Here is a 19930-nt window from a genome sequence, read left to right as displayed (position 1 = left end):
AACCATCATTCTCAGCAAACTATGGCAAGAACAGAAAACCAAACACCGCATGTTCTCACTCATAGGTGGGAACTGAACAATGAGAACACTTGGACACAGGAAGGGGAACAGCACACACCAGGTCCTATTGTGGGGAGGGGGGAGGGGGGTGGGATAGCATTAGGAGATATACCTAATGTAAATGACGAGTCAATGAATGCAGCACACCAACATGGCACGTGTATACATATGTAACAAACCTGCACAATGTGCACATGTACTCTAGAACTTAAAGTATAATAAAAAATTTTAAAAAAAATGTATTTGAGTAGAATTTAACTCTCAGAGTTAAGGTTTTCTGTTTTACTTCTCAACTAGTTGGACTGTGCTTTGCTTGGCTGCAAAATGTATTCCTGTGAAGTCTGAAAGTATTTTAATCTTCAAGTTTGAAAATATAAATGAGTTACACAAGTTATCCATGTTTTTGTCTTACAGTCCAAAAAAATCCAAGCCCAGCTGAAGGAGCTTCGTTATGGGAAGAAGGATTTATTATTTAAGGTGAGAATCTTTTCTCTCTTTTCCCTGAAATTTGCTAGCCCAATACCAAAAATATCAAGCACATTATTTAGCTTAAATTTAATTTCTGGAATTTCTCATGAATTTGAGTTGCATTTGACTGCTTTAGAAATACTTTTATTTTCTTGCCTACTTAATTAGAGATAAGTGGAAATATTATTTCCTACATTCATTCTTAATGAAAAGCATACCTCATTCCAGCAGGTTAGGAGTGTATAAAACAAATCCTGCTTCCCCAGAGTTCACGAGTTAGATATTAAGCTGGGAGATTTATGCGAAGTAGATCATACAAGGACTTTTGAATCTTTTAAATTTATTTTTCAAATCAGAGTTTTAGAAGGAAATGTTAGTGGAAGAAAATTAGACAGTTCAGCAATATTGTTTTACTTCTATGTAATATACCAGTTGAATATAGATTAGTAAAGCATCAGCTTTCAGATATTACCAAGATCAGGACTTGTTGAAAATTTGTATGACTTAAAATGTGAGATATATTATATGTAAACCTTGCTATTTCATGTCATTTTACATTTTATGAAATCAGGAGACCTGAATACAAAGAGACTATGAAGTTGCATGAATTAGAATTCCTTTAGTATATACAATATCCCGCAAAACTGTTCCATCATAGGACTTTTATTAACTCAAATAACAAAAGGCCCAGAAGCATGACAATGTTATAGTTTATTTCATAGCTCAACAATGTCAACAAGACTCAGGTTTGTTTTGCATTGTTCTCCACATCACTCCATGTAACAACCCTCAACTTAAAGACTTAGATTCTAAGTCTTGGATCCTCATAGAATCATGATGGTCACTAAAGATATACATATTGTGTCTTCATCCAACTATGTACACAGTCAAAGCAGAAAAAGGAGGCATTTGTCCTCCAAAGTCATTATGTTTTGTGAAGGAGGAGAGTTTTTTGAGAAAGTTCTCCAAACTAGGTTATGCATCCATGCAAAGGTAAAACCTTAGCATTTTTTAGATTCTATTGTGAAAGACTGGTTTTTTTGCAGTTAAGTAATAGAAAGGGAGCTGCTGTGGGAGGCAGCTGATGGTTTCTGCTGTAATGTATTCATGCACTCATCCTGATGGCAGCACACTTACCTGATTTACCTACTAATATATCAGCAGTGCACAGTTTAAGTCTTGAATAAACGTATGTTGATGATAGATAGATAGATAGATAGATAGATAGATAGATAGATAGATAGATAGATAGATGTGTCAAGGAAGTAGACAGTAGAAACTCAACTATTAGGTTGGTGCAAGAGTAACTGAGGTTCTTGCCATTAAAAAAAATAATGGCGGCCGGGCGCGGTGGCTCAAGCCTGTAATTCCAGCACTTTGGGAGGCCGAGACAGGTGGATAAGGAGGTCAGGAGATCGAGACCACCCTGGCTAACATGATGAAACCCCGTCTCCACTAAAAAAATACAAAAAACTAGCCGGGCGAGGTGGCGGGCGTCCGTAGTCCCAGCTACTTGGGAGGCTGAGGCAGGAGAATGGCGTGAACCCGGGAGGCGGAGCTTGCAGTGAGCCGAGATAGCGCCACTGCACTCCAGCCTGGGCGACAGAGCGAGACTCTATCTTAAAAAAAAAAAAAAAAAAAAAAAAAAAAGCAAAAACCACAATTACTTTTGCACCAACCTGATAGCACTGAAGTACCACAGACATTCACCCATGCACCTTTGAAAATGAGTCTACGAACTGGTGAGCTCTGAGATGTGTTGTAGATTCTATTTCAGGTACTTTCCTCTTAGGAAATGTTCAATTTTGAATAGATTTGATTTTTTTTTTTTTTAAAGTAAATGTAGACTTTGAAGAAGTAATGCTTGCTGTCAAAGCATTTACATTTCATCCTAAAAATAATGACACATGCTGGCAATTGCAAAGCATAGTGATGAATTTGGTGCCCTTATTAATGCTTGAGAGCTGCTTTTAACTTGGGGGAGGCTGCTAGCTGAAGTAGAAATCCTCCACTAAAGATAGAAGTGAGGCCTAACTGCCTGTTAGTTGCCCAGAGACTTGAGTTACTTTATATCCTCCTTAATTCCACTTCGAGCTGATATATTCTCTAGAACACCTAATCTCCATTTTAGTGCTCTTTTTAGATTTAACAAATGTACTTCTTAAAAAAAAAAATCTTAAGTATAACTTATTCATTGAAGAAAAATTTCAAAACAGTGTCAAAAAATATAAAGTCAAAAGAAAACTTAAAATCCCATCACTCAGAACAAATGCAAACAATATTTTGACATATTTCATATTTCTGTCTAGTTCCCTTTGTGTGAATTATATCTGTGTGGTGAATGATATATATGCACATATATCTGAGTTGCAATACATCTCTCTCTCTCTCTATATATATATATATCCTTTATATATATTCACAATTTGTAATTTAAAAACGAAAAGATAGCTTTTAATCTTTATTGTTTTATCTAAATTTAAATGAATAATCTATTATATAGATATGCCAAAGGTTAATTAACCTTTCACTTATGTGCAGGTATGTATATACATACATGTATATAATGATTTAAATTTACATTATGATGAAAAATACTTTCTTATTTTTAACTTGAGTTATAGTTTTTTTTGAAACATATCTATCAAGTAGTTCATGAAAATTGTTTTAAAATATTAATTATTGCTACCTAGTACAGATGATTTTCGAAAGAAATATAACAGTTTACTCTCCCATCAGTACAATAATAACAAGAAAAACGTTGAATTTAAGAATTATTTTGTACTGGATGATTTATTAAACAAACAAAAATAAATAAGTTGGTTAGCTAAGAAATTATGTGAATGCATAACGGCTACACAACAGTAACAAATTTTGTTGCTTTAAGAGATTATAAAGTAAAATGATTATTTTGATTATAAATTTTATTATTAGATGGTTTAAAGATTTAAGTCATTTAATTTTATTTGCTTACTTTTATAGGGAGGTGGGGGTAAATTTAAAACAATGCTTAAAGTACTCCCAAATCACTAAAAATTCAATCTATCAATTTCTCTATTGAGATAGATAATGGTAGACATTTTGATAGTTTTGTGATTGTTTTTGTTGTTTATTGAATAAAAGCAATTTTAAAATACCACGTGTCATTCAGTGTTTCAAATAAAATGGTGGCTTAGTTAAATTACTGCTTTAGGGAGTTGGTAGTCCAGTTATTAAAAATATACTATAATGATACACTTGGCCCTGTGTATTGGTAGTTTCTGTATCCATACAACTGTGAATCAAAAATATTTGAAGAAAATTTCATTCAGCAATCTCACTATTGTGTCTCTACTCCCCAAAAAAGAAATAATTAAATCAAAAATTATCTGCACTTATAGGTTTCACATTACTATTCACAGTACGAAATACACAGAATCAACTGTAATATTCATCAACAGATAATAAGATAAACAAAATGTGGCATATGCACACATATGGAATGCTATTCAACTATAAAAAATCATGTCTTCTGCAGCAATATGGGTGGAACTGGAGGCCATTATCTTAATTAAGTGAATCAACCCAGATACAGAAAAAAAAAAAAAAAAAGAAAAAAACCTGCATGTTCTCACTTAAAAATGGAAGTTAAATAATGTGTACACGTGTACACGTGGACATAAAGTATGGAATGATAGATAATGAATCATTATCTATTCCATAGAGTATGGAATGATAGATAATGAATACTGAGAAGGGTTGTGGGTAAGGAAGGGACTGGAAGATGAGAAATTATTTAATGTGCATCATGAACATTATTTGATGGATACACTGAAAGCCCAGACATCACCACAATGCAATATATTCATGTAACAAAATTGCACTTGTACCCCTTAAATGTATACAAATAAAAAAAGAAAATAGTTTTAAAAACCCATAAAAAATGATATATCCATTGAAAATAATACAGTAAAAACACAATAGTTACATAGCACTTACATTGTATTAGCTATTGATACGGCTTTGATGGCTGGAGGAACACCAGGGTTCTTGGTCTCGCACTGATAGGATTAACGACATGGACACAGGTGGAGTGGTTTTAGGAATGAAAAGTTTAATAGGCAAGAAAGAAGAAAGAAGAAAACAGCTCCCCCATACAGAGACAGAGGGAGAGGGGCTCAGAACAAAGAGGAATCCCATGTGCATGTGCGGCAGAAAAGTGGTTGCTTATATTGGGATGCTGGAGGAGGCGGTGTTTGGTTTGCACAGGTCCCAGGGATTGGTTTGACCAGGTGTGTCATTTATGTAGCTTTCAGAAACCTGACCCTCCCACTTTAGTCCTTTTATATGCAAATGAGGGTCACTATGATGTTCTGAACACCTGGTGTTATCTGGAGGTAGCCATTACACTTGGCACAGGTGGCGACCAGGAGATGGCGGGAATTGCCATGTTGACCATGTTGAGTGGACCTAGTTTCTAATCGCCAGCATTTGCCTATTAAAGCTTGCCAGCCTGGCTTTTAAAGCTGCTTTTTTGTTAGAAAAGAAATGGTTTGGGGGTTGCTTCTTATTACAGGAAAATTTCCACTGAGAACCTTTACCCTTACTTTCTCCCTAAAACTTATTCCTTAATAACTCCTACATTAGTAGAATATTCAATCTAGACATTAAAACATATACAGGAAGATGTGCATATATTAAATGCATATAATACGTCATTTCAAATATGAGATTTGAACATCTACAGATTCTGGTGTCCATGGAGTTTCTGGAATTAATTCCCTGTGGAACCAAAGGAGTACTGTATATATTTAGTGTTTTTACTTTATTCAGGTCTATAATGTGTCACTTCATTTGACCCTCACCACAACCCCTATGAGACAGGAAAATTTATGTGATCTCTTTCACAATGAAAGAATTGAAATCTAAAGAAATTTGATATTTGTGGCCACCAAAATGTTTACCTGTAAAGCATATTTACTAGCAGAGTGAAGCTATCGCCATGGATATTAGTTATATTTTTTTTAAGTAGAGCTGACCTGTTGGGGCATCATGGATTAAGAACGTTTGCAGGGTTTTATAGTTTTTCCTTTGATAACTATCCCTATAGCATATGTTTATATCATTGGATCAAAATGCTGACTTAATTGTTCTGGAATGTGTGGTGACAGACTTGATGCACTCATTCCTGCTGAAATTCAGACACCACAGTGGCTTGTGTTATCATTATTATTTTCTCTAAATCTAGATGTTTTTAACTTGGTACCTCTATTGTCATCTGCTCTTGAAGAGAGGGGCATTGCGACCTGAATTTCCATGTATGTATAACAGAGTGTCAGATTATTTCCTGATGATTCCAGATATCTATAAGGAAATTTTGTAAATTCATTTCTTCTTAATTTTTAAACTCTTAAATAATTAAAGTTAATTTTTGTGCATCTGTCTCATTAATTTAAAATTATGTCATCCACATGTTAAACTAATTTTTAATGAGCAAAATGCTTTTCAGTGCCATTTACTTGTATTTGGTGCCAAAATGTAGGCATCTTACAAAAGAGGTGTGAGGGATTAAAAATATTATTTTCTTGCATGATTCCAGAAGCTGTAAGCTTGTCAAATCACATTCATTTGTGCTTCAAAATAATTATATGAGTCAGACAGGGAAGATAATATTGTTCTCTTATGAATTAGAAAACCAAGACCCAGAGAAGTTATAAGAGTTTTCTGAAATTATGGGACTAGTAAGTGGCACAGTTATATCTTAATAGAAATATTTTAATTTCACGATATCACATTTTTCCCAGCTGTATTTCTACTTTGTATTTTGAGGTGATTTACAGATTATATCTTTTAGAAGTCATTTCTTCTAATGTACTCAAACATCTGTAAAAGAAAAATCAAAATCTTCGGTCCCCAAACTCAATTTGCCAAAGGAGAAAGTCAAACTTGAAAACTGAGTCGCTCCAAACTGCCTCCATTTTGTCTTGAAGCGATAGCTACAAAGACAGGAGACGGCTGGGTGCGATGGCTCAGTGGCTCAGCCTGTAATCCTGGCACTTAGGGAGGTGTAGGTGGGGGGATCACCTGAGGTCAGGAGATTGAGACCATCCTGGTCAACATGGTGAAACCTCGTCTCTATTAAAAATACAAAAATTAGCTGGACATGGTGGTGCACGCCTGTAGTCCCAACTACTTGGGAGGCTGAGGCAGGAGAATCACTTGAATCCAGGAGGTGGAGGTTGCAGTGAGCCAACTTCGCGCTACTGCACTCCAGCCTGGCACAGATAGAGATTCTGTCTCGAAAGAAAAAAAAAAAAAGCTGCCAACTTCCCCAGGGGATTCCCTCACAATGTGCTCACAAGATAATTCCTTGTGGGCCCCAAGGTCTTTATCTTAAAATGGTTGAAATTCACTCTGACAATGTAAATAAATAGCTTATCTTCACAGGTAAGGGACAAAAATAAAACTGGGAATCATCTCTCAGCTCACTTGAGATGAATTCATATTTTCCTGCTTCCTCCACTCTGTGTTTACTTTATCTTAAATAAAAATGCAGGTTCACTAAGGAAGTGAATACCTCATTGACTGTTATTCTACCCTCTCTGTCTTCGTGTAAAATACGGATTCAGTGAGGGCTGATCAAAGCCTCAAAACATGGCACCTGCTTGTCCCCCCCCCCCCCCCCCCCCCCCCCTGGTTTTTTTCTTTTCTTTTTTTTTTTTTTTTGTCACCAGGCTGGAGTGCAGTGGTGCGATCTCGGCTCACTGCAACCTCCGCCTCCTGGGTTCAAGTGATTCTCCTGCGTCAGTCTCCCAAGTAGCTGGGACTACAGGCAGGCACCACCATGCCCATCGAATTTTTGTATTTTTAGTAGAGATGGGGTTTCACCATTTTGGCAGAGATGGTCTCCATCTCCTGCTTGCCTCTTTTGTTTGCTCTACCCTTTTTACTTTCTTCTTTATCTATTGCCCGTTCCTGCCCTTAGAATGCTGAAATCCCCCAAATACTGTTTGGAAAAAGCACAGATCACAGATGTTCCTGTGATTTTATGATCCTTTTTCTTGGACGTGTACTCAACCTTGGCAAAATCCAACTGTACATTAAAAAATATATGAGACTGGTTTCCATTAATTTAGAAGTTTATTTTGCCAAGGTTAAGGACATACCTGTGACACAGCCTCAGAAAATCCTGAGAATGTGTGCTCAAGGTGGTTGGGCTACAGCTTGGTTTTATACATTTTAGGGAGATATAATACACTGATGTAAGATGTTCATTGGTTCAGTTCAGAAAGGTGGAACAACTTGAAGCTTAGGCTAGGGAGATGATAGGTGGATTTAAAGATTTCCTGATTGGCAGTTGGTTAAAAGAGTTTATCTAAAGACCTGGAATCAACAGAAGTCAGTGTCAAGGTTAAGATAAGGGGTTGTGGATACTAAATTTTTTGATATGCAGATGAAGCCTCTATGTAGCAGGATTCAGAGAGAATAGATTGTAAAAGTCTATCAGACTTATGGTGCCAAACTCTTAGTGATTTCTCTCCTGGCTCAGAAAAAAACCTGGAAAAGGAAAAGGATTCTTTACAGAATACAGATTTTTCCCACAATAGACAGCTTTGCATGGCCATTTCAAAATATTTCAAAGAAATACATTTTGTGGTAAAATATTTTAATTTATTTCCTGGCCTACTATTTATCATGTTGGTATATTTTATTGCTACGAAGAGTCTGCTTTGCCAGTCTTAAGGCTTCTATTTTAGTGGTAAATGCTGGACAGCTGTGCCTGGATTTCAACAGGAAGAGAGGATAATGAAACATGTCTGACCCCCACCTTCTCATCTTGGTCTGAACTAGTTTTTCAGGTTAATTTAGGAATGCCCTTGGCCAAAAGGAAAAGTCCATTCAATTGGTCAGGGGTCTTAGAGTTTTATTTTTGGCTCCTATGCTCTACCAGTTTAATAGAACCAACAGCTTAGAAGTAAATTCTGTGCATAAGAAACAAGAGAAAGTAAATTGCCTTGCGAAAATCAACCCGACTTTGTAGCCTTATTCCTTGTATGCTTAAAGCACAAAAGCCTACTAGTCTTACTTATTTTTTTCATTATTTGCTAGCTAATGGAGAAGAGATGCAGGTTTTAAAAGATCACACATTTCTTATCAGAAAAAATGGCAAGTTAAATTCTAATAAACATGAATTTTTTCTCCAAAATGTGAGAATTTTTCAAATAGAATCACTAAACGTATCAAAATTTATTTTTAAAATTATTTTAATTATTTTTTATTTTAAATTTTTTTCTTTTATTTCAATAGGATTTTGAGGATCAGGTGGTGTTTGGTTACATGAATTAGTTTGTTATTGGCGATTTCTGAGATTTTGGTGCACCCATCACACAAGCAGAGTACACTGTACCCAATGTGTTGTCATTGATTCCTCACCTCCCTCCTACTTTTTCTTTTGAGTCCCCAAAGTCCATTGTATTATTCTTATGCATTTACATCCTCCTAGCTTAGCTCCCACTTATGAGTTAGAATATATGATGTTTGGTTTCCATTCCTGAGTTACTTCACTTAGAATAATGATCTCCAAATCCGTCCAGGTTGCTGCAAATGCCATTTTTTTGTTCCTTTTTATGGCTGATGAGTATCCCATGGTGTGTGTATACACACATATGGAACCAGCCCAAAGGCCCATAATCAATAAGTAGATAAAGAAACTGTGATATATACGTGTGTGTATATATATATATGTATATGTGTGTGTGTGTATGTTGCTGCTGTAAACATATGTGTGCAAGTATCTTTTTTGCATAATGACTTCCTTTCCTGTGGTTAGATACCCAGGGGTGGGATTGCTGGATCAAATGGTAGATCTACATTTAGTTCCTTTAAGGAATCTCCACACTGTTTCTCATAGTGGTTGTAGTAGTTTACATTCCCACCAGCAGTGTAAAAAGTGTCCCCTTTTCACCACATTCACACCAACATCTATTATTATTTTTTTTATTGTTTTGATTATGACCATTCTTGCAGGAATAAGGTAGTATCACAGTATTACATTATGGTTTTAATTTATATTTCTCTGGTTTTTAGAAATGTTGAGTATTTTCTTATATGTTTGTTGGCCATTTGTATATCTCCTTTTGAGAATTTTCTATTCATGTTCTTAGCCAAATTTTTATGGGATCTTTGTTTTTTCTTTTTTCTTGTTGATTTGCTTGAGTTCCTCATAGATTCTACATATTAATCCTTTGTCAAAAATATAGATTGTGAAGATATTTTCTTACTCTGTGAGTAATCTGTTTGGTAATTGTTTCTTTTGCTGTGCTGAAGCTTTTTATTTGAATTAAGTTCTATCTATTTATCTTTGTTTTTGTTGTCATTGCTTTTGGTTTCTTGGTCATGAAGTCTTTGCCTAAGCCAGTGTCTAAAAGGGTTTATCCAATGTTATCCTCTAGAATTTTTATGGCTTCAGGTCTTAGATTTAACTATTGGATCCATCTCGAGTTGAGTTTTGTATGGGGTGAGAGGAGTATCTAGTTTCATTCTTCTGTGTGTGGCTTATTTGTCTATTAGGGTGTCATTTACCCACTTTATGTTTTGTTTGTTTTGTCGAAGGTCAGTTGGCTGTAAGTATTTGGCTTGATTTCTTAGTTTTCTATTCTGTTCCATTGGTCTATATGACTGTTTTTATACCAGTACTATGTTGTTTTGGTGACTATGGCCTTAGAGTATAGTTTGAAGTCAGGTAATGTGGTGCCTCCAGATTTGTTCTTTTTGCTTAGTCTTGCTTTGGGTATGTAGGCTCCTTTTGGTTCCATATACATTTTAGAAATGTTTTGTCTACTTTTGTGAAGAATAATGGCAGTATTTTGATGAGAAATTACACTGAATTTGTAATTTGCTTTTGGCAGTATGGTCATTTTCACAATATTGATTCTACCTATCCATGAGCATGGGATGTGTTTTCATTTGTTTGTGTTGTCTATGATTTCTTTCAGCACTGCTTTGTAGTTTTCCTTGTAAAGACCTTTCACCTCCTTGGATAGGTATATTCCTAAGTATTTCATTTTTCTTGCAGATATTGTAAAAGAAGTTGAGTTCTTGATTTGTTTATCAGTTTGATCACTGTTGATGTATAGCAGAGCTACTGATTTGTGTACATTAATTTTGTATCCTGAAACTTTGCTGAATTTAATGATCAATTCTAACTTTTTGGAGGAGTCTTTAGGGTTTTTTATAAAATCATATCATCAGCAAACAGAAACAGTTTGACTTCCTCTTTACCAATTTGGATGTCCTCTGTTTCTTTCTCTTGTCTGATTGCCCTAGCTAGAACTTCCAGTACTATGTTCAATAGAAATGGTGAAAGTGGACATCCTTCTTTTGTTCCAGTTCTCAGGAGGAATGCTTTCAACTTCTCCTTGTTCATTATAATACTGACTATGTGTTCATTGTCATAGATTACTTTTATTACATTAAGGTATGTTCCTTCTATGCTGATTTTGCATAGGGTTATAATCATAAAGGGATACTGGATTTTGCCAAATGCTTTTTTCTGTGTCTACTAAGATCATCATGTAATTTTTAAAAAAAATTCTCCCTGTGTATTTTATCACGTTTATTAACTTGCATGTGTTAAACCATTCCTGCATCCCTGGTATGAAACCCAGTTTTGTCATGGTGAGTTATCTTTTTGATATGCTGTTGGATTTGCTTAGCTAGTATTTTGTTAAGGGTTTTTGCATTTGTGTTCATCAAGGATTTTGGTCTGTAACTTTTTAAATTTTATGTCCTTTTCTGGTTGTGGTATTACTGTGATACTAGCTTCATAGAATGATTTAGGGTGGATGTCTTCTTTCTTAATCTTTTGCAATAGTGCAAATAAGATTGGTACCAATTCTTTGAATGTCTAATAGAATTCAGCTGTGAATCTGTCTGGTCCTGGATTTTGTTGTGTTGTTTGCCATATTTTATTACAATTTCAGTTTCACTGCTTGTTATTGGTGCCTTCAGAGATTCTATTTTTTCCCGATTTAAACTCAGAAGGTTGCATATTTCCAGGAATTTAAATATCTCCTCTAGGTTTTCTAGTGTATGCATGTCAAGGTGTTCATAGTAGCCTAGAATGAATGATCTTTTGTATTTCTGTGGTATCAGGTATAATATATCCTCTTTCATTTTTAATTAAGCTTATTTGAATTGTCTCTCTTCTTGGTTAACCTCGCTAATGGTCTATCAATTTTATGTATCTTTTCAAATAATCAGCTTTTTGTTTTATTTATCTTTTGTATTGTTTGTTTGTTTTAATTTCATTTAATTCTGTTTTGTTCTTTGTTATTTCTTTTCTTCTGCTAGATTCGAGTTTTATTTGTTCTTATTTCTCTAGTTCCTTGAGGTGTGACCTTAGATTATCTATTTGTGCTTTTTCAAACTTTTTAATGTAGGCATTTAATGCTATGAACTTTCCTCTTATCACTGCCTTTGCTGTATCCCAGAGGTTTTTGTTGGTTGTATTCTATTATCATTCAGTTCAAAGAATGTTTTAATTTCCATCTTGATATCATTGTTTACCCAGTGATCATTGAGGAGCAGGTTATTTATTTTCCTTGTAATTGTATAGTGTTGAAGGTTCCTTCTGGAGTTGATTTCCAATTTCATTCCACCGTTGTCTGAGAGAGTACTTGACATAATTTTGATTTTCTTAAATTGATTGACACCTGTTTTGTGGCCTGTCATATTTTCTATCTTGGAGAATGGTCCATGTGCCAATGAATAGAGTATATATTCTACAATGGTTTGGTACAATGTTCTGTAAATACCTGTTAAGTCCATTTGTTCTAGGGTATAGTTTACGTCCATTTGTTATTTGTTGACTTTCTTTCCTGATAACCTGTCTAGTGCTATCAGTGGGGTATTGAAGTCCTCTACTATTATTGTGATGCTGTCTATATTATTTCTGAGGTATAATACTTATCAGTAGTTATTATCTTATAAATTTTGGTAGCTCCAGTGTTAGGTGCATATATATTTAGAATTATGATATGTCCCTGTAGGGCAAGTCCTTTTATCACGAGATAATGTCTGTCTTTGACTTTTTTCATTGCTGCTACTTTAAAGTTTGTTTTGTCTGATATAAGAATAGCTACTGCTGTTCACTTTTGGTGTTCATTTGCATGGAATATCTTATTCCACTTCTTTACCTTAAGTTTATTTGAGTCTTTTTGTGTTGGGTGAGTCTCTTGAAAATAGTAGATACTAGGTTGGTGAATGATTGTGCATTCTGCCATTCTATGTCTTTTAAGTGAAGCATTTAGGCCATTTACATTCAACGTTACTATTGAGATGTGAGGTACTATAGTAGTCATCATGCTACTTGTTGACTGAATACCTTTTTTTTTTTCATTGTGTTACTGTTTTATGAGTCCTATGAAATTTATGCTTTAAGGAGGTCCTATTTTGATGTATTCTGAGTATTTGTTTCAAGGTTTAGAACTTCTTTTAGCAATTCTTATAGAGCTGGCTTGGCATTGGCAAAATCACTCAGTATTGTTTGTCTGAAAAAGATTCATCTTTTATTCACTTATGAAGCTTAGTTTCACTGGATACTAAAGTCTTGGTTGATAATTGTTTTGTTTAAGGAGGCTAAAGATAGGACCCCAATCCCTTCTAGGTTGTAGGGTTTCTGCTAAGAAATCTATTGTTAATCTGATAGGTTTTCTTTTATAGGTTACCTGATACTTTTGCCTCACAGCTCCTAAAATACTTTCCTTCAGCTCGACTTTAGGTAACTTGATGACTATGTGCCTAGGTGATAATCTTTTTTCAATGTGTTTCCCAGGTGTTCTTTGAGCTTCTTATGTTTGGATATCTAGATCTCTAGCAAGGTTGGGGAAATTTTCCTCAACTATTCCCTTAAATATGTTTTCTAAACTTATAGATTTCTTTTCTTCCTCAGGAACACTAATTATTCTTAAGTTTGGCCATTTAATATAATCCCAAACTTCTTGGAAACTTTTTTCATTTTTAAAAAATTCATAGCTGGACACAGTGGCTCATGCCTGTAATCCCAGCACTTTGGAAAGCCAAGGTGGGTGGATCATGAGGTCAGGAGATCAAGACCATCCTGGCCAACATGGTCAAACGCTATCTCTACTAAAACTACAAAAATTAGTTCGACATGGTGGCACGTGCCTGTAATCCCAGATACTTGGGAGGCTGAGAATTGCTTGAACACAGGACGCAGAGGTTGCAGGGAGTCGAGATCACGCCACTGCACTCCAGCCTGATGACAGAGTGAGACTCTGTCTCAAAATAAAATAAAATAAAATAAAAATTATTTTTTATTTATCTTTTTTGGATGATTAATTCAAAAGCCTTTACTTTGAGCTCTGAAGGTCTTTCTTCTTCTTGTTTGATTCTATTCCTGAGATTTTCTAGTATCTTGCATTTCTCTAAGTGTGTCCTTAACTTCCAGAAGCTGTGGTTATTTGTATTTGTGCTATCTTTTTCTCTGGAGATTTCTTTGCCCATATCCTGAAACTTTCTGTTGTTGTTGTTTTAAATTTCTTTAAGTTGGTGTTCACCTCTCTGGTACTTCCTTGAGTAGCTTAACAATTGACCTTCTGAATTCTTTTTCTGTCAATTAAGAGATTTTTGTCTTGGTTTGGATCTATTGCTGGTGAGCTAGTGTGGACTTTTGATGGTGTTACGGAAATTTGTTTTGTCATATTACTGGAATTGTTTACCTGTTTTTTGTTTTTGTTTTTCTTGTTTTTCTCATTTGGATATACTATATCAGAGGGAAGATCTGGGGCTCAAGGGTTACTGTTCAGATTGTTTTGCTCCAGGGGGTGCTCCCTTGATGTAGTGCTCATCTCTTCCCATAGGGATGTGGCTTCCTGAGAGCTGAACTGCAGTGATTGTTATTTCTCTTAGGGTCTAGCCACCCACCAGAGCTACTGAGCTCCTGTCTGCTGTTAGGGAGTGTCTGTAAAGAGTCCTGTGATGTGATCCATCTTCACCTGTATCAGTCATGGATACCAGCACCTTCTCCAGTGGAGGTAGCGTGAAGTGAAGTGAATTCTGTGAAGGTTCTTAGTTATAGTTTTGTTTATTGGACTGGTTTTGTGTTGATTGGCAGCCAGCCAGGAGATGGCACATTCAAGAGAGCATCAGCTGCAGTAGTATATGGAGGATACAAGCTTGCTCTAGGGTCTCCTGGAGAATATTTGGGTGTCTCAGGCAGTGGATGGGGCCATAGCGCTCCCACGAGATTATGTACTTTGTCTTTGGCTACCACAGTGGGTAGAGAAAGACCTTCAGGTGGGGGACAGGGTTGGGCATGTTTGAACTCTGGCTCTTCTTGGGTGATTCTTGCTGCAGCTGCTATGAAGGATAGGGGTGTGATTCTCAGACCAATTGAATTATGTTCCCAGAAGAATTATAGCTGCCTCTGCTGTCATGCAGGCTGCCAGGGAAATGGGGAAAAGTCGGCAGTGAAACCGGCCTCACCCAGCTCCCACACAGCTCAAAAGGCTGCTCTCAGTCCCACCATGCCTCCTCAACATCACCAAATTTATATCCAGGCAGCAGGTAAGCAGAACTGAGAACTTACCCCAGGCTACTGGCCTCCCCACTGAAAAGGCAATCAGGACTTTCAGGTTTCATGCCTCCCTGCCTGCCACAGCTTCTGTGTTGTGGTTGCACTTGCTGTTTGCCCCTCTCTAGGGTTCTGTCCAGGAAAGTTTGCATTCAGTCAAAATTGTTACAAAGTACAGCTGAAAGTTTCCTTCTCCCTACGGTCTTTTCCCAGTTCCTCTGGCAGACCTCCCCAAGGACCCCTGTGAGACCATGTCAGAAATGGCTTCCCTGGGGACTGAGTGTGCCCACAGAGCTCTTCCTGCTGCCTCCCCTACCCCTATATTTCACTCAGTTCACTAAATTTGTCTCAGCTCCGGGTAAGGTCAAATCATTCTCCCATGATCTAGACCTTCCCCAGTCAGGATGTATGTTTGCGGGTGCACAATCCCCCTTTCATACTTTCACACTTTGGTCCCTCGTAGTTTTTTGACTGTCTCCTGGAGCCTGCAGGAGTGATGGGCTTCCTTCAAAGCGTCTATGGATTCTCTTCACTTTCCTGTTATGTTCCTGTGGCAGTTTGTGGAGGAAAATTGCATGATGTGAGTCTCCACACGGAGCTCTGATCATCTGAGTGGGAGCTGCAAGTTCGTCCTGCCTCCTATCCACCATTTTCCCTGGAATCTCAAAGTATTGAAATTTTAAAGAGAATTTGGGTAAAGAACCTAAGCTCAGAATTTTAAAGTAACTTATTTATGACTACAAAGCTTCAATATAAGTCTCCTGACTTCAAGTTTATTCATTTATTCAAAAGTATTTATTGTGCATGTGTTATCTACCAGGCACTGAGAAAAGTGTTTTTTCTCTTTGACCACGATGCCTTCCTGCTTTAGGAAGGGCTTCAGAGTCAATGGATGCATTTCAGGAAGATATTAATTCTGCAGAATTTGTTCATAATATTTATAGATTTACATACGACATTTTTTTGGAGAAGGGTTTGCAAAATGTTTCAGATATTTAAATGGCTTGCATACTGTCATGCACGTCTGTGTGAAGATACCACCAAACAGGCTTTGTGTAAGCAATAAAGCTTTTTAATCACCTGGGTGCAAGTGGGCTGAGTCTGAAAAGAGGGTCAGCAAAGGGTGGTGGGATTATCACTAGTCCTGATAGGTTTGGGATAGGTGGTGGAGTTAGGAGCAATTTTTTGTGGGCAGGGAGTGGATCTTACAAAGTACATTCTCAAGTGGGGAGACTATTACAAAGTGCCTTCTTAAGGGTGGGAGGTTGGGAGGATATTACAATGTACCCTCTCAAGGGTGGGGAATGTGTTCAAAGTACATTCACAAGGGTGGGGGAATATCATAGGGTACATTATCGCAAAGGCAGGGAGGGCATATTGTCACAAAGTCAATTGATCAGTTTGGGTGGGGCAGGAACAAATCACAATGGTGGAATGTCATCAGTGAAGGCAGGAACTGTCTATTTTCACTTCTTTTGTGGATATTCAGTTGCTTCAGGCCATCTGGATGTATACATGAAGGTCACAAGGGATATGATGGCGTAGCTTGGGCTACCTTTCTTACTCGGTTCATTTATTTGAAAACTGAATGTGTTCTATAACTGCTAGGCTTGTGGTTTCGGTTTAGTACTAATTTTAAGAAAATATTTTTATAACTTTAATAGCATATTTAAATATTACCTTTCTTATTTTAAGTTTTTCCATTCTCACCAAATTTTACTATTAAATCAGGATTTGAAAAACATGTTGTGACATATTACATAAGAAAACAAAACTTTTAAAATGTTACATGTCAGGATTTGTAAATACATTTAAAATTATGAATATATTTGTGTGTCCCCAATCTGGCACCCTGTGCCTATTTCAGTCCTTGCTAATAGGTTATATGATGCTCCACTGCTTTGTTTCGATCTAGCCTCAAACTCTTTCTCATTCTCATATTTGAAGTAGCTCCTAAAAGTCTCTCAGCATTGGTAATCAAGATACAACCTATTGACCTTCTTAATGAGTTTTAAAATATTTAGCCTGTGGCCAGTCTTCAAATCTCCAGAAAGCTACTCCACCAGAATTTGTTTACTATTGTCTTACTATGGCAGTGAATGCTATTTGTTATTTTTGAAAAAAACTTTATAGAGCAGTATATGTAAGCTAAATAATGTACGAGAATAAGGCATAAGTCAGGATGCTTGTGTAGAAAATCAAAACAAAGAATAATTCTAGAACATTTCTCCTTGTTTCTGAGAGGGTGTGTTGAGCATTGGATTGCTGACCTTCTTGACATATTCTTTTCTTGTGCATCATGTCGTACAGGTTGTGCATGTATGTCTTGGCTTAGCCAGCTGTACTCACAGTGAGGGGGCCTTTAACCTTATTCTAGGAAGAGCTGATTTGCATATTTCCTTGCTTAAAGTAAATATAGAATAGTGATGCAATCATGAGTCCTTTGGGGAAAATCATTCCCTTTGTGAAATTGCCTGGGCTACTGATATTTCAGTGAACTGGTTTATTTAAATACTAAGTAGTTTGTTACTGAGTAGCTTTTTAAAAAATACTTTTTCAGTTTCGAGATGTTTGTTTCTTCTGAGCACAAAGTATAAAACATGTTTCTGATCAGATGACATTTTAGGTTCTAAAATTATGGATTAAAAATTATGGATTTTGGTAAAATTGTATTTGAGTGCCCTGGAATTACTTCTCAGGGATTTAGTGCGTCTTCAAGTAGCTCTCATCTCTATTAAAATATAAAACAGTTACAGTAGTATTGTTCTTCTAAAAAAAAATTCATTATGAAAGTAAGATAAAAAAGAAAGATTAGTGAAAAAAAAGTAATTCACTAATGTATTTACAAGTCCTGATGTAGATAATATTAAATGTTTTATGTAACGTATCATAACTTTTTTTTAAATCATGAGTTAACGATAAAATTTGGAAAAAATGGTAAAATGGTTACCAAGTTATAAAATGTTATAATTTTTAAAAGTACGTTTTTATATCTTTTATCCTAATGGTGATACCAATATAATTTTAGAAGAGAAGAGCAAATTATTATTCTCTTTTGAATACTTCTTCTTTGGGCAACATGTTTAGATGTTCTCTTTTTGTCATGAATGGAGACATTTCCAAAACATATTTGTGAATTTATTTGATTTGTTTCACTTTATTTCATTACGGTTACTGAGTTACAAGGGTTTTGGTTAACCTAATCAAAGGGAAGAAGACATTTAACTTTTATGATATTGAATAGAAAGTTGCTACAATAGATACAGTTCAGAACAACTTTTTAAAAACGTAACAAATTTTATAGTTTATGAAAAGAAATGTAGAGCTCATGGAATCAAGGGCTGATCTCCTAAGTGGTATAAACTTGTGGAGTTTTTTTACCAGTGACAAAACTACTTGTACATATATTTTAAATAAAAGATTTATGGTATCTTAGCCCCGACCATTGTCATTTGGACATAATAAATCCCGTTTGAGGAACAAGTCAGATTAATTTATTATATAAAGTTTCAAGGACTTAGAACCTTCACATTGGAAAGCTGGCAAATAGCTGCAATTTCAGTGTCTTACTCAATAGAGGCTTATCTCTTCAACAACATTGCCTCTGATTATAAATATTCAGTGTTTAACATTCACAAAAGACTAAGGCAATTTTTTTTTTCCTTATACAATAATGACTGTTGGAGAATCCCCCCCCCCCCCACTCCTGATTATAGCTGTTTTATATACTACCTGCTTCCCACAGAGATGCCAGCCCTCAGTCTATAAAGTAATGTGTGTTTTCCCCCCACGGTCCTCTTGTATTCGTTTTTTCTGTAGTCTTTGTTTCTATCTGTGTGGTGCAGGATTTGAGTGGGCAATGAAATCATTTCAGTACTCTGAACTCGTGCAATTTAGTCAGAGGCCAAAATTTACAACATATAGTTTTAATTTTTCATTCCAATTTCATAATCTCGACCCTTGTCAAGCCCACAACTAGCATATCTTCCCACCCTGTTTTAATCATTGCTACTACTCCTCCACGAATAGAAGTATAAAACTTCATTAAGGTTGCAAATACCTATATGGGGTGTGTATGTATATATATTATGTCATGTATGAAAACTGCTTTCATATTTTTGGTAAATCCTTTTGTTCCATCAGTGTCTCCTGCAATGAGACACATACACACACACACACATGAGTACAAATAAGAAACACTTACCATGGAGTCTAGGACTGTATTACATGCTTCAAGGGACAAAGAAAAGCAATTCTAAGACAAACTATTTTACAACTTTGATTAATTGACATATAAAAGTTATTATTTATATTAAACAGAAGCATTGTCTACTGAATATTTTGTTCATTCTTTCTTGCTTAGTAGATGTAGCTTGATGTGGTAAAAATAAAATGTGGTTGAAAAGAGGGAATCTAATTTATTTAGTAAGTCTTTCACTTACCTAGAAACTAAGTTCGAGTAAAGTGACTTTATTTGTTGGATATCAACTCCCGTCAGTAAAATATGAATGAGATGAAAAAAACACACACTTTCAAGTTATGTAGCAGAATCAAAGGAGATGGCATATGCAAATAGATTGTACAAAGTATTTTAGACACACTGAATTATCAATGAATTGTTTTATTTTTTCCTCAGGGAAATTTATTTCACAAGGAATTACCAGCTTATTTTTTTAGAGTCTAAATAATTATTGGTCTTAGTCTCATTTAAGAAATACATCATATGTTCTTAACTCAGGCCCTCATAGTTTCCGTCGTCTGATACACGTAAAACTACATTGCACACGTTTTCTTCTTCTTCAAGGTATGTAGCCACCTTGGAAGCCA

The 19930-nt window shown here is 35.8% G+C and overlaps 1 protein-coding gene across 3 annotated transcripts in view; it reads left to right on the top strand.

Moving 5' to 3' along the window:
• Positions 1-19930, top strand: part of LUZP2 (leucine zipper protein 2) — a 599513-nt gene that overhangs the window by 430915 nt on the left and 148668 nt on the right. For 2 of the 3 annotated variants that reach the window (XM_023191520.3, XM_023191522.3), the window contains exon 7: positions 475-537. The exons of the other annotated variant lie outside the window; for it this stretch is intronic. In XM_023191520.3, the coding sequence (XP_023047288.1) occupies positions 475-537 (63 nt within the window). The remainder of the gene's footprint in view (positions 1-474; positions 538-19930) is intronic. 3 annotated transcript variants of the gene reach the window in all.

Source organism: Piliocolobus tephrosceles, chromosome 13 (genome assembly GCF_002776525.5).
Source record: "Piliocolobus tephrosceles isolate RC106 chromosome 13, ASM277652v3, whole genome shotgun sequence".
Taxonomy (NCBI): domain Eukaryota; kingdom Metazoa; phylum Chordata; class Mammalia; order Primates; family Cercopithecidae; genus Piliocolobus; species Piliocolobus tephrosceles.
The sequence above is the reverse complement of the archived record's forward strand: the minus strand, read 5'-3'. Positions and strand labels throughout refer to the sequence as shown.